Genomic DNA, 25,000 nt, shown 5'->3' with positions numbered 1-25,000 from the left:
CCAGTCGGTGTTCTCGGTGGACTCCGTCGGTGTTCAGCAGGTCCTGGCGGAGGAGCTGAGAGACAGCCGAGATCAAGAGTTTAACTAACTCTGACTCACTTTAACCTCTGATTGGAGGACTTCGGTGATGACGTGTCTGATTTATGGTGTTGAAAGCTTTGGAGAAATCAGTGAAAGTGACACAGAGACCTTTCCTCTACTCGCAGCGTTTCTCACGAGAAAGATCATGTCGGTGGTACATCTGCATTTCCTAAAGACACGTTATGTCTCTGGAAGGTTTTCAGAGATGTGCTTCACACTCCGGAGCAAGTTTTCTCCTCGTGGTCCTCAGAGGATCGACCCTGATGATCTTTGTGACCTGAGATGTTTGTCTCTCTCTCTCTCTCGTCAGGCTCATCACCGCGACGAGATGTTGAAGATGTACCACGCTCTGCGCGAGGGCCTCAGCATCATCGGTGACATCAGCACCACCACTGTCACCACAGCGATGCCGCCGCCTGTCGACGACTCCTGGCTGCAGGTGACGGGGATGCCGTCAGGACGCAGGTAACCTAGCAACAGGTCGGCTGTGGGCAACAGTGTGAAGAAAAAAATAAAAACAAGAAATAAACGGTGTGGAAGCGCTGACATGCTTACATCACGCTGACATCATCATCTCTCTCCAGGTCTCCCATGTCCAGTCCGACCCCCCAGCGTCGGGCCCCTCCCGGCCCCCCTCGTCCAGGCGGGCGTGCGGCCCCCTCTCGTCCCGCGGTGTCACCTGACCCAGGCGGACCCCCGCCCTCCGTCCCATCTCGGCCCAACAGAGCGCCGCCGCCCGGCGTCCCCAGGTACCCACGCAGTGTTTACCCGCTGTATCTGATAACATGGTGACTCTGAGGTCAGAGGTCAAAGGTTAGGCAGACAGCCTCCACTGACTGCAGGTCACCAGCAGCTGATTGGTTCTGTGTGATGTGTTCAAATGCCGTCAGGAAAGACGACTGACGAGTGTATTGTTTATTGTGTTTCAGTCGTTTTAAACTGACGTCAATACTGTGTGACCTCGCTGGGTTTGTCCCATTAGACAGCTGAAGACTACATTTCCCATCAGCCCTTTATCAGGAAGCTGTCCAGGAAGAAAAACTACTAAACAATGCTGCATTCATGTCACCTGGGTGATTAAATCTGTTTTGGAGGTTCAGCCTGTGTATTTGTGTTCTGAACTCTACACAGACGTGTATTCACGTCGATTCACGTCGTCCGGGGTGAATTTACATCTACTTGCGTCTTTGCATTGACTTTGAATCGTACAGCGTGAAAAATTTGCTGTGTGTTCTTTCTGAACACACGATTAGAGACCGGGGGATTAGGACCTGGGATCCCCTCAGGATCCTGCAGGAGGAGGTCCGGGACGCTGTGTCACTATGACATAAACCTGGATCTGAGGCGAGAAATACAACGGTTGGATGTTGGAAAATGTAAATATAATGGGACTGTTTATCGGCAGACGTTTAATTTATACAACGAAAAACCTTGATGATGACATTTCTAACATTAAAGTTGTTTTATCAAACCTCCAACTTTCTGTAAAACGGATTTAGCAGAAATAAGTTTACTTATCTTGGACGCTGCTGTTATGAGCAGTTAAAACTGAAAATCCTCACATTGTAGTGTGACCTGAATGCAGCATAGATGTGTTTGCACGTGTTTCCAGGTGTTCAGGGAGGTGAAGGCGTCACTGTGTCCACTTCGGTTCCACACAAACAAAGATCTCACTGGAAAAGATTTCATTCTCTGTTTTAAAGCAGCTTTTAAATAAACGATTTCAGCTTCTGGTCAAAATAAACAAAATAAACTCTGCATCTGTAGATTCTGCTGCTTCTAACCTACAAAACAAAGAAAACTGCATCCACAGCGACTCAGCATATTCTCATGAACGTGTCGTGTTGTTGTGTTGAGGAGATTTGTGTTTTCCACCAAACTGGACACAGAGATGTTGTTGTTTTTACTGGTCAGAGCTTCTTCTTTGTTGGTGCTGTTGACAGAAAGCGATCCACAAACAATCTGCACAGACATGGAAAAGAAAGACCGGTCTTTCTTTCTTCCTCGGGTCATTCTTCTTCTCTTCATCCTCAGACCCTCCTCATCCTCACGTCCTCAGTAAAGGAACAGTCCTACATGATCAGTTTTTCATCTTTGTGTCTCGTACAGACACCGGTGCAGGACATGTTTAGCCTAGCTTAGCACAAAGACTGGAAGCAGGGGGAAACTGTTAGCGTAGCTTAGCACAAAGACTGGAAGCAGGGGGAAACTGTTAGCCTAGCTTAGCACAAAGACTGGAAGCAGGGGGAAACTGTTAGCCTAGCTTAGCACAAAGACTGGAAGCAGGGGGAAACTGTTAGCGTAGCTTAGCACAAAGACTGGAAGCAGGGGGAAACTGTTAGCGTAGCTCCATCAGGAGTGAAGAACATCCAACTTCCTACAAGTTCAACATTTGTTCCAGCTGCACTGTTTGCAAGGCCACGTTCAGACCAAACCCAGCAATCCGGCACTACGCTGCAGGGGTCTGCGGTGGCGGGTTTAAGGATTTATCAGAAACACCAGACAGCAGTTTATTAAACTCACAGACAGGATTTTACTGGAAAGTTTCATTGCGATGATCACGAGGTAAACAGTCGAATACAGCGTTCACGTTACAAAGGCCGCGTTCAGACCACATCTGGTTATGTCTGAAGAAAACGCAGTCGTCCATTTCATCTGAACGGGGGCAGTGCATTTATGCAGCGGGAGGGGGAACCGCATAGGGCTCAGCAAAAAAAACGCAGCGGTTGTCCAACAAAAAGTTGGACGAGATTCAACTTTTGAGACGTAACACTGGCCAATCACGAAACATGATCGGACAACCAGGAATGCAAACGTGCGCTTTGTAACGGGAACACTATTCGACTGTTTACCTCATGATGAAAGATAAAACGTTTGCCACCATGAAAACTTTCCAGAGTTGTAAAATCCTGCAGTGTTTTGGCTTCTGATAAGTCCTTAAATGCATTAATCTGTAGCTCCAACTTCACTTCCTGGATCGTATTTCATTACGATCACCGCTGCAGCTCCCTGCACTGTAGCGCCGGACTGCCGGTTTTGATCTGAACGCTGCTGAAGAAATTTTCGTCTGACATTTAGTTTAGAATGTCTTGAAGCAAGTGAAGAAAATCTAAGCCAGGCTAAAAGTTTCCTCCTGCGTCCAGTCTTTGTGCTAAGCTAGGCTAACAGTTTCCTCCTGCGTCCAGTCTTTGTGCTAAGCTAGGCTAACAGTTTCCTTCTGTGTCCGGTCTTTGTGCTAAGCTAGGCTAACAGTTTCCTCCTGCTTCTAGTCTTTGTGCTAAGCTAGGCTAACAGTTTCCTCCTGCGTCCAGTCTTTGTGCTAAGCTAGGCTAAACACGTACTGGACAAACAGACATAAAGGCTGATCAATAATCCATCAACCTGCATGTCGCCATTTATACATCCACCTGGAGCCATGTCTGTCTCTCTACCTGTCTGTCTGTCTCTCTACCTGTCTGTCTACCTGTCTGTCTCTCTACCTGTCTGTCTGTCTCTCTACCTGTCTGTCTACCTGTCTGTCTGTCTCTCTACCTGTCTCTCTACCTGTCTGTCTACCTGTCTGTCTCTCTACCTGTCTCTCTACCTGTCTGTCTGTCTCTCTACCTGTCTGTCTACCTGTCTGTCTGTCTCTCTACCTGTCTCTCTACCTGTCTGTCTACCTGTCTGTCTGTCTCTCTACCTGTCTCTCTACCTGTCTGTCTACCTGTCTGTCTGCCTGTCTGTCTGTCTCTCTACCTGTCTCTCTACCTGTCTGTCTCTCTACCTGTCTCTCTACCTGTCTCTCTACCTGTCTGTCTACCTGTCTGTCTCTCTACCTGTCTGTCTCTCTACCTGTCTCTCTACCTGTCTGTCTACCTGTCTGTCTCTCTACCTGTCCAGCCATCTGCTTGTCTCTCTGTTTGTGTGATCCTGGTCTCACAGTACCTTATAAGGCTAAGTGGGAATCTCTCAGGTGTGACAGTCAGCACAGGTAGTCCCGCCCCCCACCCTGCCCCGCCCCCCTCATATTGACCATATATGGTTATTCTTTCAGAATCTCTATCAGTGACCAGTGAGGAGTTCACCAATGGTACGTCAGCTGTCTGTGTGATGTCACTGTCTGTCATTAACTCTGTGTGTGTGTGTGTGTATGTGTGTATGTGTGTATGTGTGTATGTGTGTGTGTGTGTGTGTGTGTATGCCTCATCGTCCAATCAGATCGCTGTCCTCGCCATGTGACCCGCCCACTCCCCTAGCATCATAATTAGATCTGTGATTGACAGCTCCATTGACTTATTACTGACTGTCTGTCTGTCTGTCTGTCTGTCTGTCTCTCACCTGTCTGTCTGTCTGTCTGTCTGTCTCTCACCTGTCTGTCTGTCTGTCTGTCTCCAGTCGGAGGGCTCCCGCATCTCCATCTCGATCCTCCAGACCAGCATCCGACTCGTCGCTCTAACACACACAGATATGATCCATTAAACATGTTTGATAGTTGTGGAGCACAAACACTCTTTTCATGTTGCACCTCACCAGCTCAGACTGGTTCCTATCGGTTCTAACTGGTGGTTCTAACTGGTTATTATTTTCATTAGACATTGTTCCCTCAGAGCTTTTTGTTTTTGATTATTTTTGGCACTTTTTGTCTTCATTGGTCAGTTATTGGTGAAGAGGCTGACAGGAAACAAGGGGAGACCCCCCCTCTGATAAAAAACTCAAATTTAGATCCATCTATTTCCAGTAATTAACAGCCAATCTCAAAGCTCTTGTTTTTATCCAAGGCTCTTGAAAAGGTCTTTCATTCAACTCAACACAGCATCTGTTAATACTAACGACTAGTATTCTATTCGTACAGCACCTTTCATTCAAGAAACGCAGCTCCGAGTGCTTTACAACAAAAGAAATTACATGAACCAAGTGCTTCACATGAAAGACATAAAAGCCTGTAAAATACATTAATGTAATGTAAGGTGGAAAATAAAAGCCTTTTGATAATGTTAATAAACACAAGATAAAATAAAGTGAAAATAGAATACATAGAATGTACTTCAGTGGTGGTAATTTGATGGGGAAACTGGGAAAACTCAGGAAGTATTTCACCGTCTATAAAGCGCAGAGGTCTCTGAAGCCATAAGCATAACAGGACCTCCCTTTCCCACCAGTTTAACCAGTCTTCCCACTGGTTTAACCTCACTGTGGGTCTGATCTGCGTCAGGAGCAACCTGAAGCTGGTTAAAAACACACCAAACCAACCAACCACTGACCTCTGAGTCAGAGGATCATACCTGTTATGCAATGAGAGTTCAGGTGGTGGAGTACCACAAGGTTCCATATTAGGCCCTATTTTATTTACCTCTATGCAGATGACACCCCGCTGTATCTCCCTCTCAATCCTGGTGATCTGAGCTGTTTTAACTCCTGCTGAGCTGCACTGAAGATGTAAATTCCTGGTGATGGCAGAAAGCGTCTTACTGCTCCTCCAGGGTTAAACTGAGCTCCTAATTTTCAACCCTTCAGTATTTACCAAAACCGCAGTAGATACTCTTGAGACTCTAAAATTAAATGTAAACTTTCATGCAAAAAATCTCGGCGTTATGCTTTAAAATTCAATAAACAAATGAAGTCCGTTGTCAGCAGCGGCTTCTTCCATCTTAGATGACTCACAAAACTAAAGTAATTTCTGTCTGTTAAGGATTTAGAGACCATCGTAGATGCTTTTATCTCCTCCTGCATTGACTACTGTAAATCTCTGTACATAGGAATCAGTCAGTCGGCTTTATCTCGCCTGCAGCCGGTTCAAAATGCTGCAGTGCGACTCCTCACTGGTACCAGTAAGAGAGACCACATCACTCCTGTACTGGCCTCCCTTCACTGGTTACCAGTGAAAAGCTCCAGCTTATCTTTCTGAAGTCCTCATCCCCCTCAGATCTGCTGACCAATCACTGCTCGTCATTCCACGCTGCCACTTAAAATCCAGAGCTGATCGGGTATTTTAGAGCCTCCCCATCAACTGGTTTTTCAAAATCCCGTCTTTAGACTCATCTCTCTTCTTCAGCTTTTTAATAACCACCATGAAGACATGAATGGTCACACTCTGCTTTTATTCATTTATTTATTTTCTCTCTCTATTAATTATTTGTTCTCCATGCAGTGCTGTTGTGTTTTTAGCTGGTTCCAACTGGTTCTAACAAGCACTGACTGGTTCTAATTGGTTCCACCTGGTTCTGACTTGTTGCAGCAGAACACTAGTCATTGATTTACGGTTGATTGATGTAAACTTTGACCTTTAACCCCCCTCCTCTGTTTCTTTCTGCTCTTTTCTTTTTCTTCTTCATGTTTGTTTTTTGTCGTTTTTCTCCCAGTCGGCCCAACAAAGGTAGCCCCGCCCACGGAGAGAGCCCCCAGTCTTCTATCGAGGGTTAACCCGACCCAGTGTGTGTTTGTGTCTCTACTGATGCTGTGTTACTGTCAACCTTACTAGTGATAATAATGATAATAATGATATTGATTATCAGCACACTATTGACATTTATAGCAAATGATCAGCAAACTACTGCAATATTGAGTGTATAAATGTGTGTCTGCTGTCAGGAGTTGAGACGGGTCAGCTGCCTGTCTGTCTGCTCTATCACATCATCAGAGGATTGATGATGAAGTCTCACTCGTCTCTCTGGACGTCACGTCACAGTCAGCTAGTTAGCTAGTTAGCTAGTTGGCTAGTTAGCTAGTTGGCTAGTTAGCTAGTTAGCTATCTGCATCACTCCTATAAAATATAAAACAATCCTGTTCGAATATTTTTTTTTTCTCGTATTAATCTGAGGAAAAGTTCTGATATGAGCCCTGTAAAAAAGGAAATCCAGCAAAGTTAAAATATCTGATTTTACGATGATTAAACCTCATTTTTTCTTATCAAAGACAAAAACTCCTGTCAAGCAGCATCTGCACTGCAGGTTATTAGACTTGTTTCGAGGTAGCTGCTCTTAATCTGTTTCAGTTAGTTATTCAGTCTATTTTCCAGCTCGAGCCGACAGGAAACAAGTCTGAAAAGTGGATTGCAGTTTATCACACGACATCACACATATCTATTATGAGAAAATAAGATCGTTTTGTTTGTTTCAACAATCAGATCAAAGTGTTTGAAGATATTAATTCCTAAACTGAGACAAATGAAAGGTAAAACAGCTCATAGCTCATAATCTGAGGCGACTTTAAAGACAAATAATCTAGTTTCAAACATCTTTAACTGGAATTTCTGACAGTTCATTTATTATATGAAGCCAAACAGGCTTAAATCTCATTTTTAAAACTAGTGTTGAGGTTGGATCGGGTCTGATATTGGCTCGATTTGTATGCTATAGTTTCAAGAAAACTTAAGTTATTTTTGTTGACTTTGTTGGTAGATTTTCTTGCTTGAAATGATCAAATGTTACTGGTTCAAAGAATATTTTGCACCATTTCAAGTAGGGAAGTCTTATCAGTGTGCTTGAATGTTGCATTGAAGGAACTCGTCTTTACGGTGTAAAGTTTACATATTGGTTTAATTTATGTATTTATTAATCTATTTATTGATTTATTTATTATCTGATTTTCTTGTTAAAGGGAAACCATGAATGATGTTATTGGTGTTAGCTGTTATGGTCACCTCGTGAAGAAAATGTTCTCTGTTATCTTCTTTTTCTGAAGCCATCAGTTCTTCACGCTTACAGTGATCAACTGTATTTAACTGTGACAGATTCTGAAATGTTACGATAAACGACATTCAGCCTCACCGGATGTCAGCAAACAACTATTTGCTGTGTAACGACAGAGCGGCGTAACGGCGTCCTGAGCAGAGAATGAAGTCACACTTCCTCTGTGATGTTTTTGGCTCCAGTGTGACATCTAGTGGCCGAATGTCGTTTGTTGCACCTTTAAATGACTTCTGACGTCTGCTGTCCGAGTCCTTCAACGACCGTCAACGACTGCTCTCAACTGGTTACAGCTGCTTTTGAACTGGTCCAAACTGGTTCTAACTGGTTCAGACTACTTCCAACTTGTTCTAACTGAAAATTCTACTTCCAGCTTGTTCAAACTGGTTCCTACTTGTTTAAACTGGTTCAAACTAGCTCAGACCAGTTCCAACTGATTAAACTGGTTCCAACTGGTTCCAACTGGTTCCAGCAGATTCCAACAGCTTCTAACTGGTTGCGGCTGTTTGGAATTGGTCCTAAAGGGTGCCAGTTTGCTCCAGCTAGTTCCAACTGGTTTTAACTGGTTCCAATTGGCTCTGACTGGTTATAAAGGGTTATAACTATCTTGGATTGATCCCGCCTGGTTCTAACTGGTTCCTGCTCATTTCAACTGGTTCTAGCTAGCTCAGACCAGTTCCAACAGATTAAAACTGGTTCCAGTTGGCTCTTTCTGGTTTTGACTGGTTCCCAGCTAGTTCTGAAACCAGTGGGCACAGTAAGCAGCAAACTATAAAACAGCCAACTAATATTCACAATGTGGAGAAGTTGATGCCTTTTACTGGTCTTTAATGTCCCTGAAATGTTTCCTAAATCACTTTGTACAATGTCCGTAGCTCTAATGACGAGTAAAACAGAGACAAAGATATAAGAACATTTTTAAAGTTGAGTTAATTGTGTTGAAATTATAAGCAGTGTTTGTTGAACTGCTTCATTTAAAACAAATAAATATTAAACCTGCAGGTTGGAACTTTCACCTATAAATGAACGTCTGTAACGAGTTCACACAGAGCTCATTAAGCTTTTCACCGCCAGATAAATCTCTCTGTTTCAGAGTTTTTAATCTGTGTCGGGTTTGACAGATGAATCATACTGAGCATGTTCTGTGGGCGGAGCATGTGCAGTAGAGACTTCCTGTTAATGGCTAACTTCTGGTTAGCTCTCTGCTAACTTGAATGGGAATAAAATAATTTAGTCGTTTGTCTTTTCTAGACTTTCCAAATGTTACTGGAACAAACGGATTGAACGGATTGAATTCTGATAATGAAACGGGTCATTTCATGGAGGACGTATGACACTCAAAACTATTTATCCACCGTTTTACAGCCGCGACCGTAGCGACGGAGGCCATGGCGAAGCCTGTGACGTAAACACGTGTCGACAGTGTTTTTATAATTACTCCTAAAGTCCCACACTGCGGGTTTAGTTCATTATTAATTCATTATTGGAATCTTGATTCATAATATACATTGAATGAAAAAGGATTAAATTAATTGGAAGTTTACCAAATTACGTTTGTCTCTGTTTTATTCGTATCTCTCCAGGAAACGTCTCAGGATTTCATGTTAACGTGTTACTGAGATGTCCGTTTACATTGTTAACTGAGATCTAGATTATTATAAAATTATCATGTAAAACGAGTTAAATTCTGCTGATGTTTTGTGCTCCGAACATTTAGAGTACGTGTTGTGTGATTCGTGGTTTCTGACGGATCTGAATCACGAATCCAGGAGACAAAAAATGTTGTAAAAATGGAAGCAAACTGCAGGGAAACGTTGTGTCCAGGCAGTATTTATTCAGACCTCCCAGTTCTGATAAGTATTAATGCTGTATTCTGTCTGTGATGTAGCCGAGCACACGCAGCGACAGACGTTTGTGAATCTCAACTATAATGCTGATCTATCTATTCTACCTGTGTATGTTGTTCATGTTCTGGTGCTTCTGTAGAGTTTAGTCGAGCTCTGAGCTGCGTTCAACACGTTCGCAGGTGTTTGTAGCTGTGAGTCGTGTTCAGATTAATGTCAGCATGGCACTTAAACTCCTGATTTAAAGTAGACATGATCTTAAAAGGTGTTGTATGATTTTGAATGTTCTTTATTAATCAGTGAAGTGTTGCACGTGTCGCTCTGCGGCAGCGTGTTGGACGCAGCTCGTCCCCCGTACACACACCCGTGATGGTCAATAGTTCACTCTGTATCGTGTTAATATGAATATGTGTCATGTTTACAGAATATATGAAAATAATAATGTACCATATATATGTGAAGAACATATATATCGATATATTCAACTGAAATATGCAGCGGCCCAGACGGTAGTGTATGTGTGTGTGTGTATGTGTGTGTGTGTGTGTGTGTGTGTGTGTGTGTAGCTTTGTTGTGTATCTTGGTGTCATGTGATCAGGGCCAACAGAAACATGTGGGCATGAATAAAGTTTGCGTGAATGAAGCTGACGAGTGTCCAGTGTTTCTGTAGCCGAATACGCGTCAACAGTCCGCTAACGGACGTCCGGCTGCTCGTTGCTCTGCGCGTCTACGAAGTTTCAGATTCACCAAACGAGTTTAACGAGTTCACTAAAATCTGCTCGCCGCTCTTCATTCAACCCAGAATCTGTCAATCACAAAGAAACGCAAAATGACCACAAAGAGACAAGTAGGTCTATCTGCAGTAGCTACACGACACACTGGGTTAGATTTAGGCATGAGCAGTGAGATGTTAGGGTCAGGGGTCAGGGGTCAGGGGTCGGGGGTCAGGGGTCAGGGGCGGGTCTCCAAAAAGACATAAAACAATTTAAAAGAGATGCAAAATGACCACAAAGATCTAGTTATCAGTTATATTGCACCAATATGCAATATAATGTTGAGTTATGTTGTTATATTGAGGGACCGAGCCCAAAAGGCAGAGGACTACTGTTTCTTTCTTTATTATTACGGGACTTAAACCCTAAATTTGACCCCCTAAACATGCTCAAAAACTCACCAAATTTGGCACGCACATCAGGTCTGGTGAAAAATTGGATAAAATGTAAAAATTAACCCCTAAAGTGCCAAAAATGTGCTCTCTAGCGCCACCTATGTAACAAATATGGCCACCACGGCCCGTAGGAATGTCATAGAGAGATCAAACCAAAACTCAATTATTCGTCTCATCAAGACCTACAAATCATACACTGACACCCCTGACATAAATCCAACAGGAAGTCCACAATCAGACTTTCAAAATAAGACTTTGACCCAATTTTGGACCCCAAACAAACTCTATCTCCTCCGAGGGCGTTAATGGTATCGGCTTCAAACTTTAATACATGACTTATGACACTGTGCTGAAAAAAAGTTGTTAAAAACTTTGTAATAACTCGAACGGTTTGGATTTTATAAGCCCTGGAAGTTGCAGTGCCACATCACCCTTACAATGTAAACCAATGGGGAGGCAATCTATGGGCATGAACTTTGTGTCAAACAGAGGCTTCTGACGTCTAAACTATAAGTCTGACCACTTTCAAACCTGTATCAATGAATTCGCCATGAAATTTCCTACTAAAATATGATTTTTAATGTAAGATTTGGCCAAAGTCATGGGATTTATGAGGAGATTTCACAAGAAGCGTACTCTAAAATCCTCCTCTCCAACTGCTCCTGGTGATGTCACTCCCTCAGTGCTGTGAAACATTCCGCAATACACACTCATTATAAAATCACAGGAGGAGCAAGAAAAGACTTTAAAACTCACACTCTAATATCTCAAAAACAATAAAAGATAGAAAAAACATGTAAATTCAAGATTTGTAGGTCAAAGTCTCGTGACTCATTTAAAGTTCAAATGAAGTTTGTATCTAAAATTATGTGGAAGCAGTAAATGTTCAAAAAGGTGTGGGTTCACTCACACTCTCCATTCAAATCAAGCTTTGACCAGGTCATGTGGGTTAAAAGTCTGTACTTTTCTAAAAATAGACTTGATGAAAATTAGGAAAATTTGTTTTACACACAAACTCATCAAGAGTTTCAATTTACTAATTGAAATTCAAGTGAATGGGCCCAAAACTTGCATAATTTTGATGACACAGGTGTGAGCAAGACAGACATGTCTCACCCTGCAGAAAATTCTCATCCTGTCAATCAATCTTTCAAAATAAAAGCACACCACACTTGTAATAAATGTCCCTCATTTTTAAAAAGCAAAATGATCCCGACGGGCCAGAGTGCGAGGTCCCGACCAACGCTGCTTGCAGCTTTAATTGTTTATATTATTGTATATCATGCACATATATTTTTATTTGAATTGTCTTATCTTGTTCTTCTCTCTTATTTTATTATTTACTCTAATCACAAAAAAACATAAAACGACCACAAAGATGTAAAAGAGACACAAACGAGTTTCTGCTTCTGCTGGACACCAGATGTTTCCTCTTTCACTGTAAAGTTCATTCTCAGAGTTTGTTCACTGGAGGCTTCAAGTTTCCACATCACACTGTGCCAGTTACATACTGGACATGACTGGTTCCAAACTGGTTGTGACGTCATAAATCCTGCTGGTACATTCAGGTGTTTTGAGGTGAAACAAACTCTGCACAGAGAAGACAAACATCATCACTGCTTTTATTCTGAAGGGACTTTAAAGTCGTTCTGATTACATTTTAATGATAAAACAATATCAAGGTGATTCAAAGTGCTTTACATAGAAAATAAAAGGCATCAAGACAGAGTATAAAAGTAACACAAGACATTTAAATACAATTAAAAAGCATTAAATTAAGACAAATTAAACAGTAAAATATTATCCTTTAAATCTGGTTTAATAACAGACAAACAGAAAAGTCTTCAGCTGTTTTTAAAGAACTGAGAGTTGCAGGTTTCTGGGAGTTTGTTCAGATATGTGGAGCGTAAAACCTGAACCTTCTTCTCCAGGTTTAGTTCTGACAGAAAGCAGACCTGATCCAGACCTGATCCAGACCACCTGAGAGTCTGGATGCTTCATAAACCAGAATGAAAGAAGAGATGATTTAATATAACTGATGAGATTTGACTGTGTTGATTAAAGTTATCAGAAGTCGCTCAACAGAAAGAGACGAGTTCAGTTTTACTTGACGTGCTGATAGTTGATATTATATCATGTTTCTATGGAGTCAGATGTGCTGTCAGCTTCCAGCCAGCAGGAGGAGCTTCATCATCACAAACTGAACGGTGTTCGCATGACGGCAGCATCCTCACATGTCTGTCAGTGAATGTAACTGACTGTAAATGTTAAGAGGAAGGAGAGAACGAGGAAGGAAGACAGACGGAGAGAGCCGTTAAAAGCCGAGTTAACAGACAGAAATACTGAAATAAAGAGAAAGAAAAGATGATGAAGAAGAGAGAGAGCAGCAGAAGATGAAACCAGACAATTAAATCTTCACCGAGACCAGGACCTGCCTGCCTGCTTATCTACCTGCCTGTCTGTCTGCCTGTCTGTCTGTCTGCCTGTCCACCTGCAGACATGTCCTCTAGGCCTGAGAGTAAAACAGGTAAGCTCTTCTTCTACTAGTGTCTTTCAGTTATTTGTGAACTGTAGAGAAAATTCAACTTAGCAACTTTTCCATTGGACATGAACGCAGCACGCTGAAACACGTCAACATGAACGCAGCAATCTGAAACGCGTCACGTTCATGCTCTGAACAACACTGTGAATTGAACTTCATTCCTGTTGAATTGATTCTTTTGTAAACTGATGCAATGTTGATTATAGTAACACTTGAAACAGTCGTTTATATGAATATAAACTCTCTAACTGATGACCTGAGACTATAGAAGTAATGAAATAAACACATGTCGTCAGACTAATGTGTCCATCTGCTGCAGTAAGACGTTACATTGAACTTTAATACTTTAACTACATCTGGCTGTTAACACTGATGTACTTTCACTGAACCTCTTACATACTGTTCAGGGTCACATTCGACCCAGTTTTAGATGTCTGAGCAGTAAAAACACTTTATGAATCTAATGTGACACAAAGATGTAAAACAACCAGAAAAAAATATATTTAAAACCACAAAACACATGCAGCTGAAACACATTTTGTTTGTTTGGATCATATTGATTCTTGTTGCATTCTTCACATTTAATATAATTGATCGACTTCTTCTCCTGTTTAATGTGTGATTGTCCATAAACAAAAAGCTCAAAATCTAAAGAATAAAATGTCTGAAAGCTTCATGAAGATTAATCACGTTTATCTAATGATCATCAATAATCAATAATAGAAAAATGATGATGATGGTGATGGTGATGATGGTGATGGTGGTGATAATGGTGATAGTGATGGTGATGATAGTGATGATAGTGATGGTGATGATGATGGTGATGATAGTGATGATGATGATGATGATGTGATAATGGTGATAGTGATGGTGATGATGGTGGTGATGATGATGGTGATGATGGTGGTGATGATGATGGTGATGATGGTGATGGTGATGATGGTGATGGTGATGGTGATGGTAACTCGTCTTCTTCTCTCAGCCTCCCAGTTTGCGACTCTCACTATGAGACTGAAGGGTAAAATCCACCAGCAGCGGAACAGATACTCTGAACGAATCAAACAAACCCCGTCACCGAGAAGCAAACCACCTGACCTGGACCTGAACGAAGACACACAGCAAGACAAGGTACACACACACACACACACACACACACACACACACACACACACTCACACACACACTTTCTGGTCATTTTACGTCTTTTTGTACAAATATTCATTAAAACTGGGTTTTTGTGTGTATATGTGTGTGTGTGTGTGTGTGTGTGTGTGTGTGTGTGTGTGTGTGTGTGTGAATATGTATGTGTGTGTGTGTGTGTGTGTGTGTGTGTGTGTGTGTGTGTGTGAATATGTATGTGTGTGTGTGTGTGTATATGTGTGTGTGTGTGTGTGTGTGTGTATATGTGTGTGTGTGTGTGTGTGTGTGTATATGTGTGTGTGTGTGTGTGTGTGTGAATATGTATGTGTGTGTGTGTTTGTGTGTGTGTGTGTGTGTATATGTGTGTGTGTGTGTGTGTGTGTGTGTGTGTAGCCGGTGTGTGTGCTCGAGGACCGCCAGCGGCTCGTCATCAGCTCTCTTCAGTACTTCAAAGCTCTGGTTGACAAACTTGGAGTGGACAAAGTGGACAAACTGGTTCTGGACCAGTCTGTGGTGGGCAGGCTGCTGGGCGGGGCATCCGGCAGCGTCCTGGAGGCGGTCCAGCCTCTGGTCCAGCTGGAGCCACACCTCCACAGCAGGTAGGTGACACCTGTCGACCTTTGACCCTGAACTTCAGTGAGGCGCCCTGCTGACCCGTCCGTCCTCTCCGCCGCAGTAAGACCGTCTCCGCCTGTCTCGCTCGTCTCCACCGCTCTCTGGCTGAGCTGATTCGCTGGTGTGATCAGGTGATGCTGCAGGGTGTCGCCACCGACAACAAGGAGTCCACAGCCAGCGTTACCACGGTGATCAGGGCCGTGTTGGACGGGGTCAAGGTGAGGACACAGGCTCCTTCTGTCCTTTTCTTCTTTTTCTTCTTCTGTCCCGTCTCGTGCTGTTTTTATTGGCTCTTGGCTGGTTTGTCCGTCAGGAACTGGTTCGATTGGCTGCAGAGCGACAAGACGGCTCCGCCCCCGTGTCTCCTGTCCAATCACAGCCAGCCGTGGGGCAGCCTGGAGCGTTCGTCGGCCCGGAGACGTCGGACGAGACACTCACCTGTCCACTTGCAGAGGAGGCGGAGCTGCAGCCTTTAGCTCCTCCCAAGCCTGTGATGCCCCTCCTAGAGCTCCGCCCCACATTGCCCCCCCCACAGGCCCTCAGGTGAGCATCACCACACATTTTATTTTATTTTATTTTATTTTATTTTGTTTTATTTTATTTTATTTTATTTTATTTTATTTTATTTTGTTTTATTTTATTTTATTTTATTTTATTTTATTTTATTTTATTTTATTTTATTTTGTTTTATTTTATTTTATTTTGTTTTATTTTATTTTATTTTATTCGTATAGGGACAAATATATAAGATAAAGATGTCTAAGCTCAGCCAGTCTAACAGAGTTACATAAATCTGAAACTGCACAAGACTCAACAATTCACACACAAACAACACAAACAACACAAACAACACAAACAACACAAACAAACCATAAACAACCAGCAGCAGATTCACTACAGAATCTTTTATAGACGAGTTGAAGGTTTGAAATTTAATAAAATGATCAAAATGTAAAACATGGCGGCGCTTTGATCTGTGAGTTTCTGGATTATTAATCATCATAAAAGGCCTGAAAGCTGCAAATAAATAACTTTAATATGAACATGAGTTGAACAGACTCGTCTGATCAGAGATATTGATCCATCAGTGACTTATTGATCAGCATCCTCTTGTGGTTTAATAATCGATGGATTTGTGAGAGTTTGTCGAAGGCTTGATCATGAAAGTAAGAACAGCAAAGACGCTGCAGAGAGAAGAGGATTGAAGTGTGGCTAAAACAGGAAGCAACCCGTCAAGTGTGACTTCCCGTCTCGCCACAAAAAGAGCGACAGGAAGTAGCAGAAGAAGAAGAAGTGAGAGAACGACTGAAATGATTGTCAAATAAAGAAATGTGCACAGTCATCGTTAAACGCATTTCACAATTAGAATGACAAGAAGCTTATTTAACTGAACTTTAAGGCAGATTAATCAATATATAATATATAGAAGTAGTTCAGAGTCTCAACACTTCTGTTCTCCACTTTGTAAATGATAAAATAATCAGGATATTATCAACATCTTAAACTTAATATGACTCATTATGAATCATCTGTAATATCTGATTCTAGTGATTCATCTCATAACGTTTGTCTGAAGAGCAGCAGATGAAGGTTTTACAGGAGAATGTTGTAATATTCCTTTAATCAGATTCATCAGAGCCACAAAGCTTTGATTACTGAAGATTATTGTTTATATGATCAATATGAACATTTCCTCTTGTTATTCAGACTGTAGCTTTATGTGGAGTGAAGTTATGCTTAATAAAATATAAAAGCAACATTCATCACTTACATCCGGACTTCTGCTGAGTTTATAACGTCACCTTCTCAAATAAAGTCAAACATTATAGTGAATTATGATACATGTTTCTGGTTCAGCAGTAAATCTTCCATCTGTGGTAACAAGATTCTACCAAACATTGAAATATTCCAGTAAATATTAGAACATTTTTTAATGAAAGTTATTATTATAATTATTTAACCTCATTTCTGACTAGAACATTATGAATTAAAGTTTGTCATCATGAAGATAGATCCGAGATGCTCCTCTGTCTCTTCAGACAGTTTATTAGCTTTATTAGCATGATTAGCATTACTAGCATGATTAGCATGATTAGTATTACTAGCATGATTAGCATTACTAACATGATTAGCATTATTAGCATGATTAGCATTACTAACATGATTAGCATGATTAGCATTACTAACATGATGAGCATGATTAGCATTACTAGCTTGATTAGCATTTTGGTGCTCTCTATGTTTCTTCTTCTGTGATTCTTTGCTCTCAGTAGAGGCTTCCGGCATCTCCACACTGACTACCTGATGCTGTTAGAATCGATGTTATTGATTGATGATGAAGCCCAGAGAGGCTCCGAGTCTCCTGCTGCTCCCTGACGTCCTCGGACGTGTCGGTTCTTGTAGTTCTGACGTTCAGACCAGATCAGATCAGAGCTGCAGACTCACTTCACTTCAGGATTATAATAATTTCATTATATTGTAATATTTGAGTAAATGTACTTTACTTCACCACTTTATAATTTGACTTTATCGTATTTATCTGACTACATGTTGGTCAGTCAGTCAGGAACAAAAAAGAAACAACAACAACAAAATAGTAATATTCCAGCAGTTGTGCGCTAATAAAATACTGTATATTATATATTATATCATATTACTGTATATTAATCATCTCATTAAAATACAGAAATTTTCCATAATTTAAACATAGTTTATAGCTTTAATTTTTTGGTGAAATCTTGTATATTTTTTGGCTTTTTAATGATAAATAAGTTTATTTCCACAAATAAAAACAATTTAAATTACATTTCCTATAAAAATGTACTGATACTGCTATAAAACAAATAATCAGGCTTAAAATGACAGGAATGAACTGTTAGAAATTGAGTTTAATTACTTAATTTTTCATAAAATCTTCTATATTAATCTATATTTAATGTAATAAAATAATAAACAGGAAACGTCTGTAAAACTATGGATCATTTTTACAGTGTAGAACAAAACTGAAAACATCAAACTATAAAACAAGACGCTGGACTAACAGCTACGAGACGTTATATCTAAATAAATAAACATTTATTACATTATTATTATAAACTATAAACATTTATGACATTATTATTATAAACTATAAACATTTATTACATTATTATTATAAACTATAAACATTTATTATGAACTTTTTTAAACCTTAAAAAAGCGTCATTACGTCATCTGTTTCCTCTGATGACGTAACTTCGGGGGTTTCTGTTCTTTACTTCAGTATTTCGTTTCTCTGACATGTGACTCCGTTAGATCTGATCAGGATGTATTGATCTGGTTCATTTCTGATCGTTCAAACAGCTGATCTGAATATGACGTGTTGATGTTTGTTTTTTGTCTGTCTGTCTCTCAGCCCTCCGGCCCTGCCCCCCAAAAAGCGTCACTCAACATCAGGCCCCGCCCCCTGCAGGGTCGCCATAGTAGCACCAATGAGACGAGAGTCTGAAGTAGAGCGACAGGTAAATATGAGACAGTTACACAATATGAATATTATTAGTTTCAACTTTCATTTGATTTACTTTGATCTTTATTTTATTTTTTACTTTTATATTAAAAGTCTCACTGATGGAAAGTAACTGAGTACATTTACTCAAGTATTTAAGTTCAGTTAGAGGTCATTGTACTTTACTTGAGTATTTCCATGTGATGCTACTTTCTACATTTCAGAGGGAAATATTGTACTTTCTACTCCACTACATTTATTTGACAGCTTTAGTTACTTTTCAGATGAAGATTTGACACAATGGATAATATAACAAGCTTTTAAAATACAACACATTGTTAAAGATGAAACCAGTGGTTTCCAACCTTTTTGGCTTTTGACGTCTTACAAAAAGCAGTGTGTAGTCGGGGTCACATTTCACATGTCTATGAGTTGTTAACAGCTCCACCAAATAGTGATTTTTCCCTCTAAACTTCTCACATGCTTTCATTTCAATAAATGTTCAAATGATCCAATATTTCAGCAAAAATCAAAGATTAGAGAAAAAGTCCAAAAACTGAAAACAGATTTGTGTATCAGAACTTTGTTTTTTCTTCTTTCCTCTCCCATTAATCATCTCACCACCCCTCAGATTTATCTGCTGACCCTTTGGAGGGGCCCGACCCCTAGGTTGGGAACCACTGGACTAAACTAGCTAACTGTATATAAAGTAGTGTAAACTAGCTCCACCTCCAGCAGCTACAACAGTAACATGCTGCTCTAACACTGATGCTTCACTATTAATAATCTAATGATGTCATATATAATAATATATCAGTCAGAGGGACCAAACCACTACTTTTACTGCAATACTTTAACTACATCAAGCTCATAATACTTATGTACTTTTACTGCAATACTTTAACTACATCAAGCTCATAATACTTATGTACTTTTACTGCAATACTTTAACTACATCAAGCTCATAATACTTATGTACTTTTACTGCAATACTTTAACTACATCAAGCTCATAATACTTATGTACTTTTACTGCAATACTTTAACTACATCAAGCTCATAATACTTATGTACTTTTACTGCAATACTTTAACTACATCAAGCTCATAATACTTATGTACTTTTACTGCAATACTTTAACTACATCAAGCTCATAATACTTATGTACTTTTACTGTGAAGGACTTTGTGATGTTTTATTTTCATGTATAAATGTTTCATGTCTGCAGGAGTGTGAGGAAGACATCCTGAAGCTCTGCTCCTCGTCGTCTGCAGACTCTGCTGATGACGACACACACTGTGGTAACACACCCACCCACCCACACACACATACATTTCCCATCAGCTGCAGTGTGAGTGATGTCACTTCCTCAGTTGTTTGGTGCAGTGTTTCCTGTTCACTTCTATTCAATCAAACTTTATTAATACAACTCAACGTGCTTCACAGACGATGAAATGATGAATAACTAATAAAACCAATAACATTTATTTAAATAGGATGAAAAGTGGATAAAACAGATAAAAGATAAGAGAGAATAAAACCATGTGAACATCTTGTGCAGGTGTTCAGGTGTGTGTCGGATCACCTGCACTTCCTGTCGTCTCTTCAGAGGAGGATCCAGACTACGCCTTCCTCCACACAGACCTGTCGTCCTTTGAGACTCTCCCTCCTCTTCCTCCCCCCACCACCCTCCCTCCCACCCTGCCAGAGAAGAGACGGCGCAGCGGTGCAGGTGAGAACACACCTGTCTGTCTCGGGCTGGTACTGGGAACCTGAGGTTGGTACTGGGAACCTGGGACTGGTACTGGGAACCTGGGGCTGAGGATGGTATTGGGAACCTGGGGCTGGTACTGGGAACCTGGGACTGGTACTGGGAACCTGGGGCTGAGGATGGTATTGGGAACCTGGGGCTGGTACTGGGAACCTGGGGCTGAGGATGGTACTGGGAACCTGGGGCTGAGGATAGTATTGGGAACCTGGGGCTGGTACTGGGAACCTGGGGCTGTGGGTGGTACTGTGAACCTGGGGCTGTGGGTGGTACTGGGAACCTAGGGCTGGTACTGGGAACCAGGGGCTGGTACTGGGAACCTGAGGCTGGTACTGGGAACCTGGGGCTGGTACTGGGAACCTGGGGCTGAGGATGGTACTGGGAACCTGGGGCTGGTACTGGAAACCTGGGGCTGAGGATGGTACTGGGAACCTGGGGCTGGTACTGGGAACCTGGGGCTGAGGATGGTATTGGGAACCTGGGGCTGAGGATAGTACTGGGAACCTAGGGCTGTGGGTGGTACTGGGAACCTGGGGCTGTGGGTGGTACTGGGAACCTGGGGCTGAGGATGGTACTGGGAACCTAGGGCTGTGGGTGGTTCTGGGAACCTGAGGCTGTGGGTGGTACTGGGAACCTGGGGCTGAGGATGGTACTGGGAACCTAGGGCTGTGGGTGGTACTGGGAACCTGGGGCTGAGGATGGTACTGGGAACCTAGGGCTGTGGGTGGTACTGGGAACCTGGGGCTGAGGATGGTATTGGGAACCTGGGGCTGGTACTGGGAACCTGGGGCTGTGGGTGGTACTGTGAACCTGGGGCTATGGGTGGTACTGGGAACCTGGGGCTGGTACTGGGAACCAGGGGCTGGTACTGGGAACCTGGGGCTGAGGCTGGTACTGGGAACCTGGGGCTTTAGGTGGTACTGGGAACCTGAGGCTGTGGGTGGTACTGGGAACCTGGGGCTGAGGATGGTACTGGGAACCTAGGGCTGTGGTAGGTACTGGGAACCTGGGGCTGAGGATGGTATTGGGAACCTAGGGCTGGTACTGGGAACCAGGGGCTGGTACTGGGAACCTGGGGCTGAGGATGGTACTGGGAACCTGGGGCTGTGGGTGGTACTGGGAACCTGGGAATTTAGGTGGTACTGGGAACCTGGGGCTGTGGGTGGTACTGGGAACCTGGGGCTTTAGGTGGTACTGGGAAGCTGGGGCTGTTAGTGGTACTGGGAACCTGGGGCTGAGGATGGTACTCAGAACCTGGGGCTGTGGGTGGTACTGGGAACCTGGGGCTGACGATGGTACTGGGAAGCTGGGGCTGAGGATGGTACTGGGAACCTGGGGCTGTGGGTGGTACTGCGGACCTGGGGCTGGTACTGGGAATCTGGGGCTGAGGATGGTACTGGGAACCTGGGGCTGGTACTGGGAACCTGGGGCTGAGGATGGTACTGGGAACCTGGGGCTGAGGATAGTATTGGGAACCTGGGGCTGGTACTGGGAACCTGGGGCTGTGGGTGGTACTGTGAACCTGGGGCTGTGGGTGGTACTGGGAATCTAGGGCTGGTACTGGGAACCAGGGGCTGGTACTGGGAACCTGAGGCTGGTACTGGGAACCTGGGGCTGGTACTGGCAACCTGGGGCTGAGGATGGTACTGGGAACCTGGGGCTGGTACTGGAAACCTGGGGCTGAGGATGGTACTGGGAACCTGGGGCTGGTACTGGGAACCTGGGGCTGAGGATGGTATTGGGAACCTGGGGCTGAGGATAGTACTGGGAACCTAGGGCTGTGGGTGGTACTGGGAACCTGGGGCTGTGGGTGGTACTGGGAACCTGGGGCTGAGGATGGTACTGGGAACCTGGGGCTGTGGGTGGTTCTGGGAACCTGAGGCTGTGGGTGGTACTGGGAACCTGGGGCTGAGGATGGTACTGGGAACCTAGGGCTGTGGGTGGTACTGGGAACCTGGGGCTGAGGATGGTATTGGGAACCTGGGGCTGGTACTGGGAACCTGGGGCTGTGGGTGGTACTGTGAACCTGGGGCTATGGGTGGTACTGGGAACCTAGGGCTGGTACTGGGAACCAGGGGCTGGTACTGGGAACCTGGGGCTGAGGCTGGTACTGGGAACCTGGGGCTTTAGGTGGTACTGGGAACCTGAGGCTGTGGGTGGTACTGGGAACCTGGGGCTGAGGATGGTACTGGGAACCTAGGGCTGTGGTAGGTACTGGGAACCTGGGGCTGAGGATGGTATTGGGAACCTAGGGCTGGTACTGGGAACCAGGGGCTGGTACTGGGAACCTGGGGCTGAGGATGGTACTGGGAACCTGGGGCTGTGGGTGGTACTGGGAACCTGGGGCTTTAGGTGGTACTGGGAACCTGGGGCTGTGGGTGGTACTGGGAACCTGGGGCTTTAGGTGGTACTGGGAAGCTGGGGCTGTTAGTGGTACTGGGAACCTGGGGCTGAGGATGGTACTCAGAACCTGGGGCTGTGGGTGGTACTGGGAACCTGGGGCTGAGGATGGTACTGGGAAGCTGGGGCTGAGGATGGTACTGGGAACCTGGGGCTGTGGGTGGTACTGCGGACCTGGGGCTGGTACTGGGAATCTGGGGCTGAGGATGGTACTGGGAACCTGGGGCTGTGGGTGGTACTGGGAACCTGGGGCTGAGGCTGGTACTGGGAACCTGGGGCTGAGGATGGTACTGAGAACCTGGGGCTGAGGATGGTACTAGGAACCTGGGGCTGTGGGTGGTACTGGGAACCTGGGGCTGAGGCTGGTACTGGGAACCTGGGGCTGAGGATGGTACTCAGAACCTGGGGCTGTGGGTGGTACTGGGAACCTGGGGCTTTAGGTGGTACTGGGAACCTGGGGCTGAGGCTGGTACTGGGAACCTGGGGCTGAGGATGGTACTCAGAACCTGGGGCTGTGGGTGGTACTGGGAACCTGGGGCTGTTGGTGGTACTGGGAACCTGGGGCTGAGGCTGGTACTGGGAACCTGGGGCTGAGGATGGTACTGAGAACCTGGGGCTGAGGATGGTACTAGGAACCTGGGGCTGTGGGTGGTACTGGGAACCTGGGGCTGAGGATGGTACTGGGAACCTGGGGCTGAGGATGGTACTGGGAACCTGGGGCTGTGGGTGGTACTGGGAACCTGGGGCTATGGGTGGTACTGGGAACCTGGGGCTGAGGATGGTACTGGGAACCTGGGGCTGTGGGTGGTACTGGGAACCTGGGGCTATGGGTGGTACTGGGAACCTGGGGCTATGGGTGGTACTGGGAACCTGGGGCTGAGGATGGTACTGGGAACCTGGGGCTGTGGGTGGTACTGGGAACCTGGGGCTGTGGGTGGTACTGGGAAGCTGGGGCTGTGGGTGGTACTGGGAACCTGGGGCTGTGGGTGGTACTGGGAACCTGGGGCTGTGGGTGGTACTGGGAACTGGTAGTGGTCTCTCTGTCTGTCTGACTCTCTGATGTTCTGAACAACAGGAGCTTACAACTCTCAGGCTTCACCTTCTTTCGGGTTTGACTCCACCCCCCATGATCTGAACCACGCCCAGTTAGAGGATGTCACAGGTTCGCTGTCCTCCCCTCTGTCCCCCAGCAAGACGCCGCCCCCCCTCCCCGAGAAGAAACACCACAGTGAGTAGAAATGATCGATCAGCTGAATAATCATCATTCAGTCTTTATAAAGCTGTTTACACTTTTCTCTTCATAGTAATATTTTTATTGGCTTCTAACGTGGAAACAACAACACGAGCTGCTTTTTGTTCACTACGTGGTTCCATTTATTTTATTGTTTTGTTCTACGTTTGAAGTAAAGAAGGAGAAGAAGAAGTGAAATCCTGCTACTATAGTTTGTTTACGTAGCCTCCGGAGCCGGAGGAAGCTTCCTGAAGCTGACCAATCAGAACAGAGTGGGCTCATCAGGAGGTGGGGCTTAAAGAGACAGGAGCTAAAACGGCCTGTTTCAGACAGAGGCTGAACTGAGGGGCTGCATAAAGGACCAGTAGAAGATAAATAAGGAGTTTTTAACTGGAAATCATGCAAAGATATTCCAGTAGAGCCTCAGAATATAAATATAGAGGCTGGAAATGTGCAGAATATGAGTCTTTTACGGAGAATCATCAAGATAAAACTGGAAACTTCAAATGTCTTATTTTGACTGAAACACAAAGACATTCAGTTCACTGTCCTGTGTGACGACACAGAAAAGCAGCAAATCATCACATTTGAGGAACAGCTGCAATTTTTTTTTGCTATTTTTACTTAAAAAGGAACTGAAACAATTATTCAGTTACTAAGATAGTTGCTGATTAATATTGCAGTCATGCAGTCTGTCCCTGAAATGTTCAGGAACATTTCCTGCATGGCGTCATGTGTGAATGGGAGCAGGGATCCATATTCAGGGAAATCTGCACCGCCAACTTCCCTCCTCAAGACTCTACCTCTTGCTTTAGCGGGTGATTTGTCTCACAAACAGCTCCTCGTCACCATGTTCCTGAAAATACGACATCTTCCACTGCGTACACGTACATCCAGCCTTGCCCCGTCTTCTTCTTCTTCTTCTGTGGAGTTTTGTGGCGCTTGGCATCCATGAGTGTTGCCTGACCGCCATCTGCTGGTCTGTCCCTTCCCCATCGCTTCCTGCTTTGTCATGTTATGTGTGAACAGGCACAAGATGGAAATGTTCCTGAATGCAGCTGCAG

General features: G+C 43.9%; 2 protein-coding genes across 8 annotated transcripts in view; both read left to right on the top strand.

The window, feature by feature from the left end:
• Positions 1-10,232, top strand: part of LOC137171212 (dynamin-1-like) — a 26,007-nt gene extending 15,775 nt beyond the window's left edge. For 2 of the 4 annotated variants that reach the window (XM_067575054.1, XM_067575034.1), the window contains 3 exons: positions 392-546; positions 666-830; positions 4,456-10,232. In XM_067575054.1, coding sequence (XP_067431155.1) covers positions 392-546; positions 666-830; positions 4,456-4,516 — 381 coding nt within the window. In that variant the 3' untranslated portion in view covers positions 4,517-10,232. Of the gene's footprint in view, positions 1-391; positions 547-665; positions 831-4,114; positions 4,151-4,455 lie in introns of all 4 variants that reach the window. The other 2 variants (XM_067575064.1, XM_067575044.1) reach the window with 2 other exon arrangements.
• A 2,733-nt stretch (positions 10,233-12,965) lies between these two features.
• The window catches only part of LOC137171169 (rap guanine nucleotide exchange factor 1-like), a 26,341-nt gene continuing 14,306 nt past the window's right edge, over positions 12,966-25,000 (top strand). For 3 of the 4 annotated variants that reach the window (XR_010924718.1, XR_010924719.1, XM_067574958.1), the window contains exons 1-9: positions 12,974-13,284; positions 14,282-14,427; positions 14,833-15,038; positions 15,116-15,272; positions 15,368-15,597; positions 18,449-18,554; positions 19,766-19,838; positions 20,099-20,269; positions 23,781-23,933. Coding sequence is in view for 2 of the 4 variants with exons in the window: in XM_067574958.1 (XP_067431059.1) it covers positions 13,257-13,284; positions 14,282-14,427; positions 14,833-15,038; positions 15,116-15,272; positions 15,368-15,597; positions 18,449-18,554; positions 19,766-19,838; positions 20,099-20,269; positions 23,781-23,933 (1,270 nt within the window). In the remaining 2 variants the exon portion in view is untranslated. Of the gene's footprint in view, positions 13,285-14,281; positions 14,428-14,832; positions 15,039-15,115; positions 15,273-15,367; positions 15,598-18,448; positions 18,555-19,765; positions 19,839-20,098; positions 20,270-23,780; positions 23,934-25,000 lie in introns of all 4 variants that reach the window. The other variant, XM_067574972.1, reaches the window with a different exon arrangement.

Source organism: Thunnus thynnus, chromosome 2, assembly GCF_963924715.1.
Source record: "Thunnus thynnus chromosome 2, fThuThy2.1, whole genome shotgun sequence".
In the NCBI taxonomy this organism is placed as follows: Eukaryota; Metazoa; Chordata; class Actinopteri; order Scombriformes; family Scombridae; genus Thunnus; species Thunnus thynnus.
Note: the sequence above shows the minus strand (reverse complement) of the source record. Positions and strands in the feature narration are given on the sequence as shown.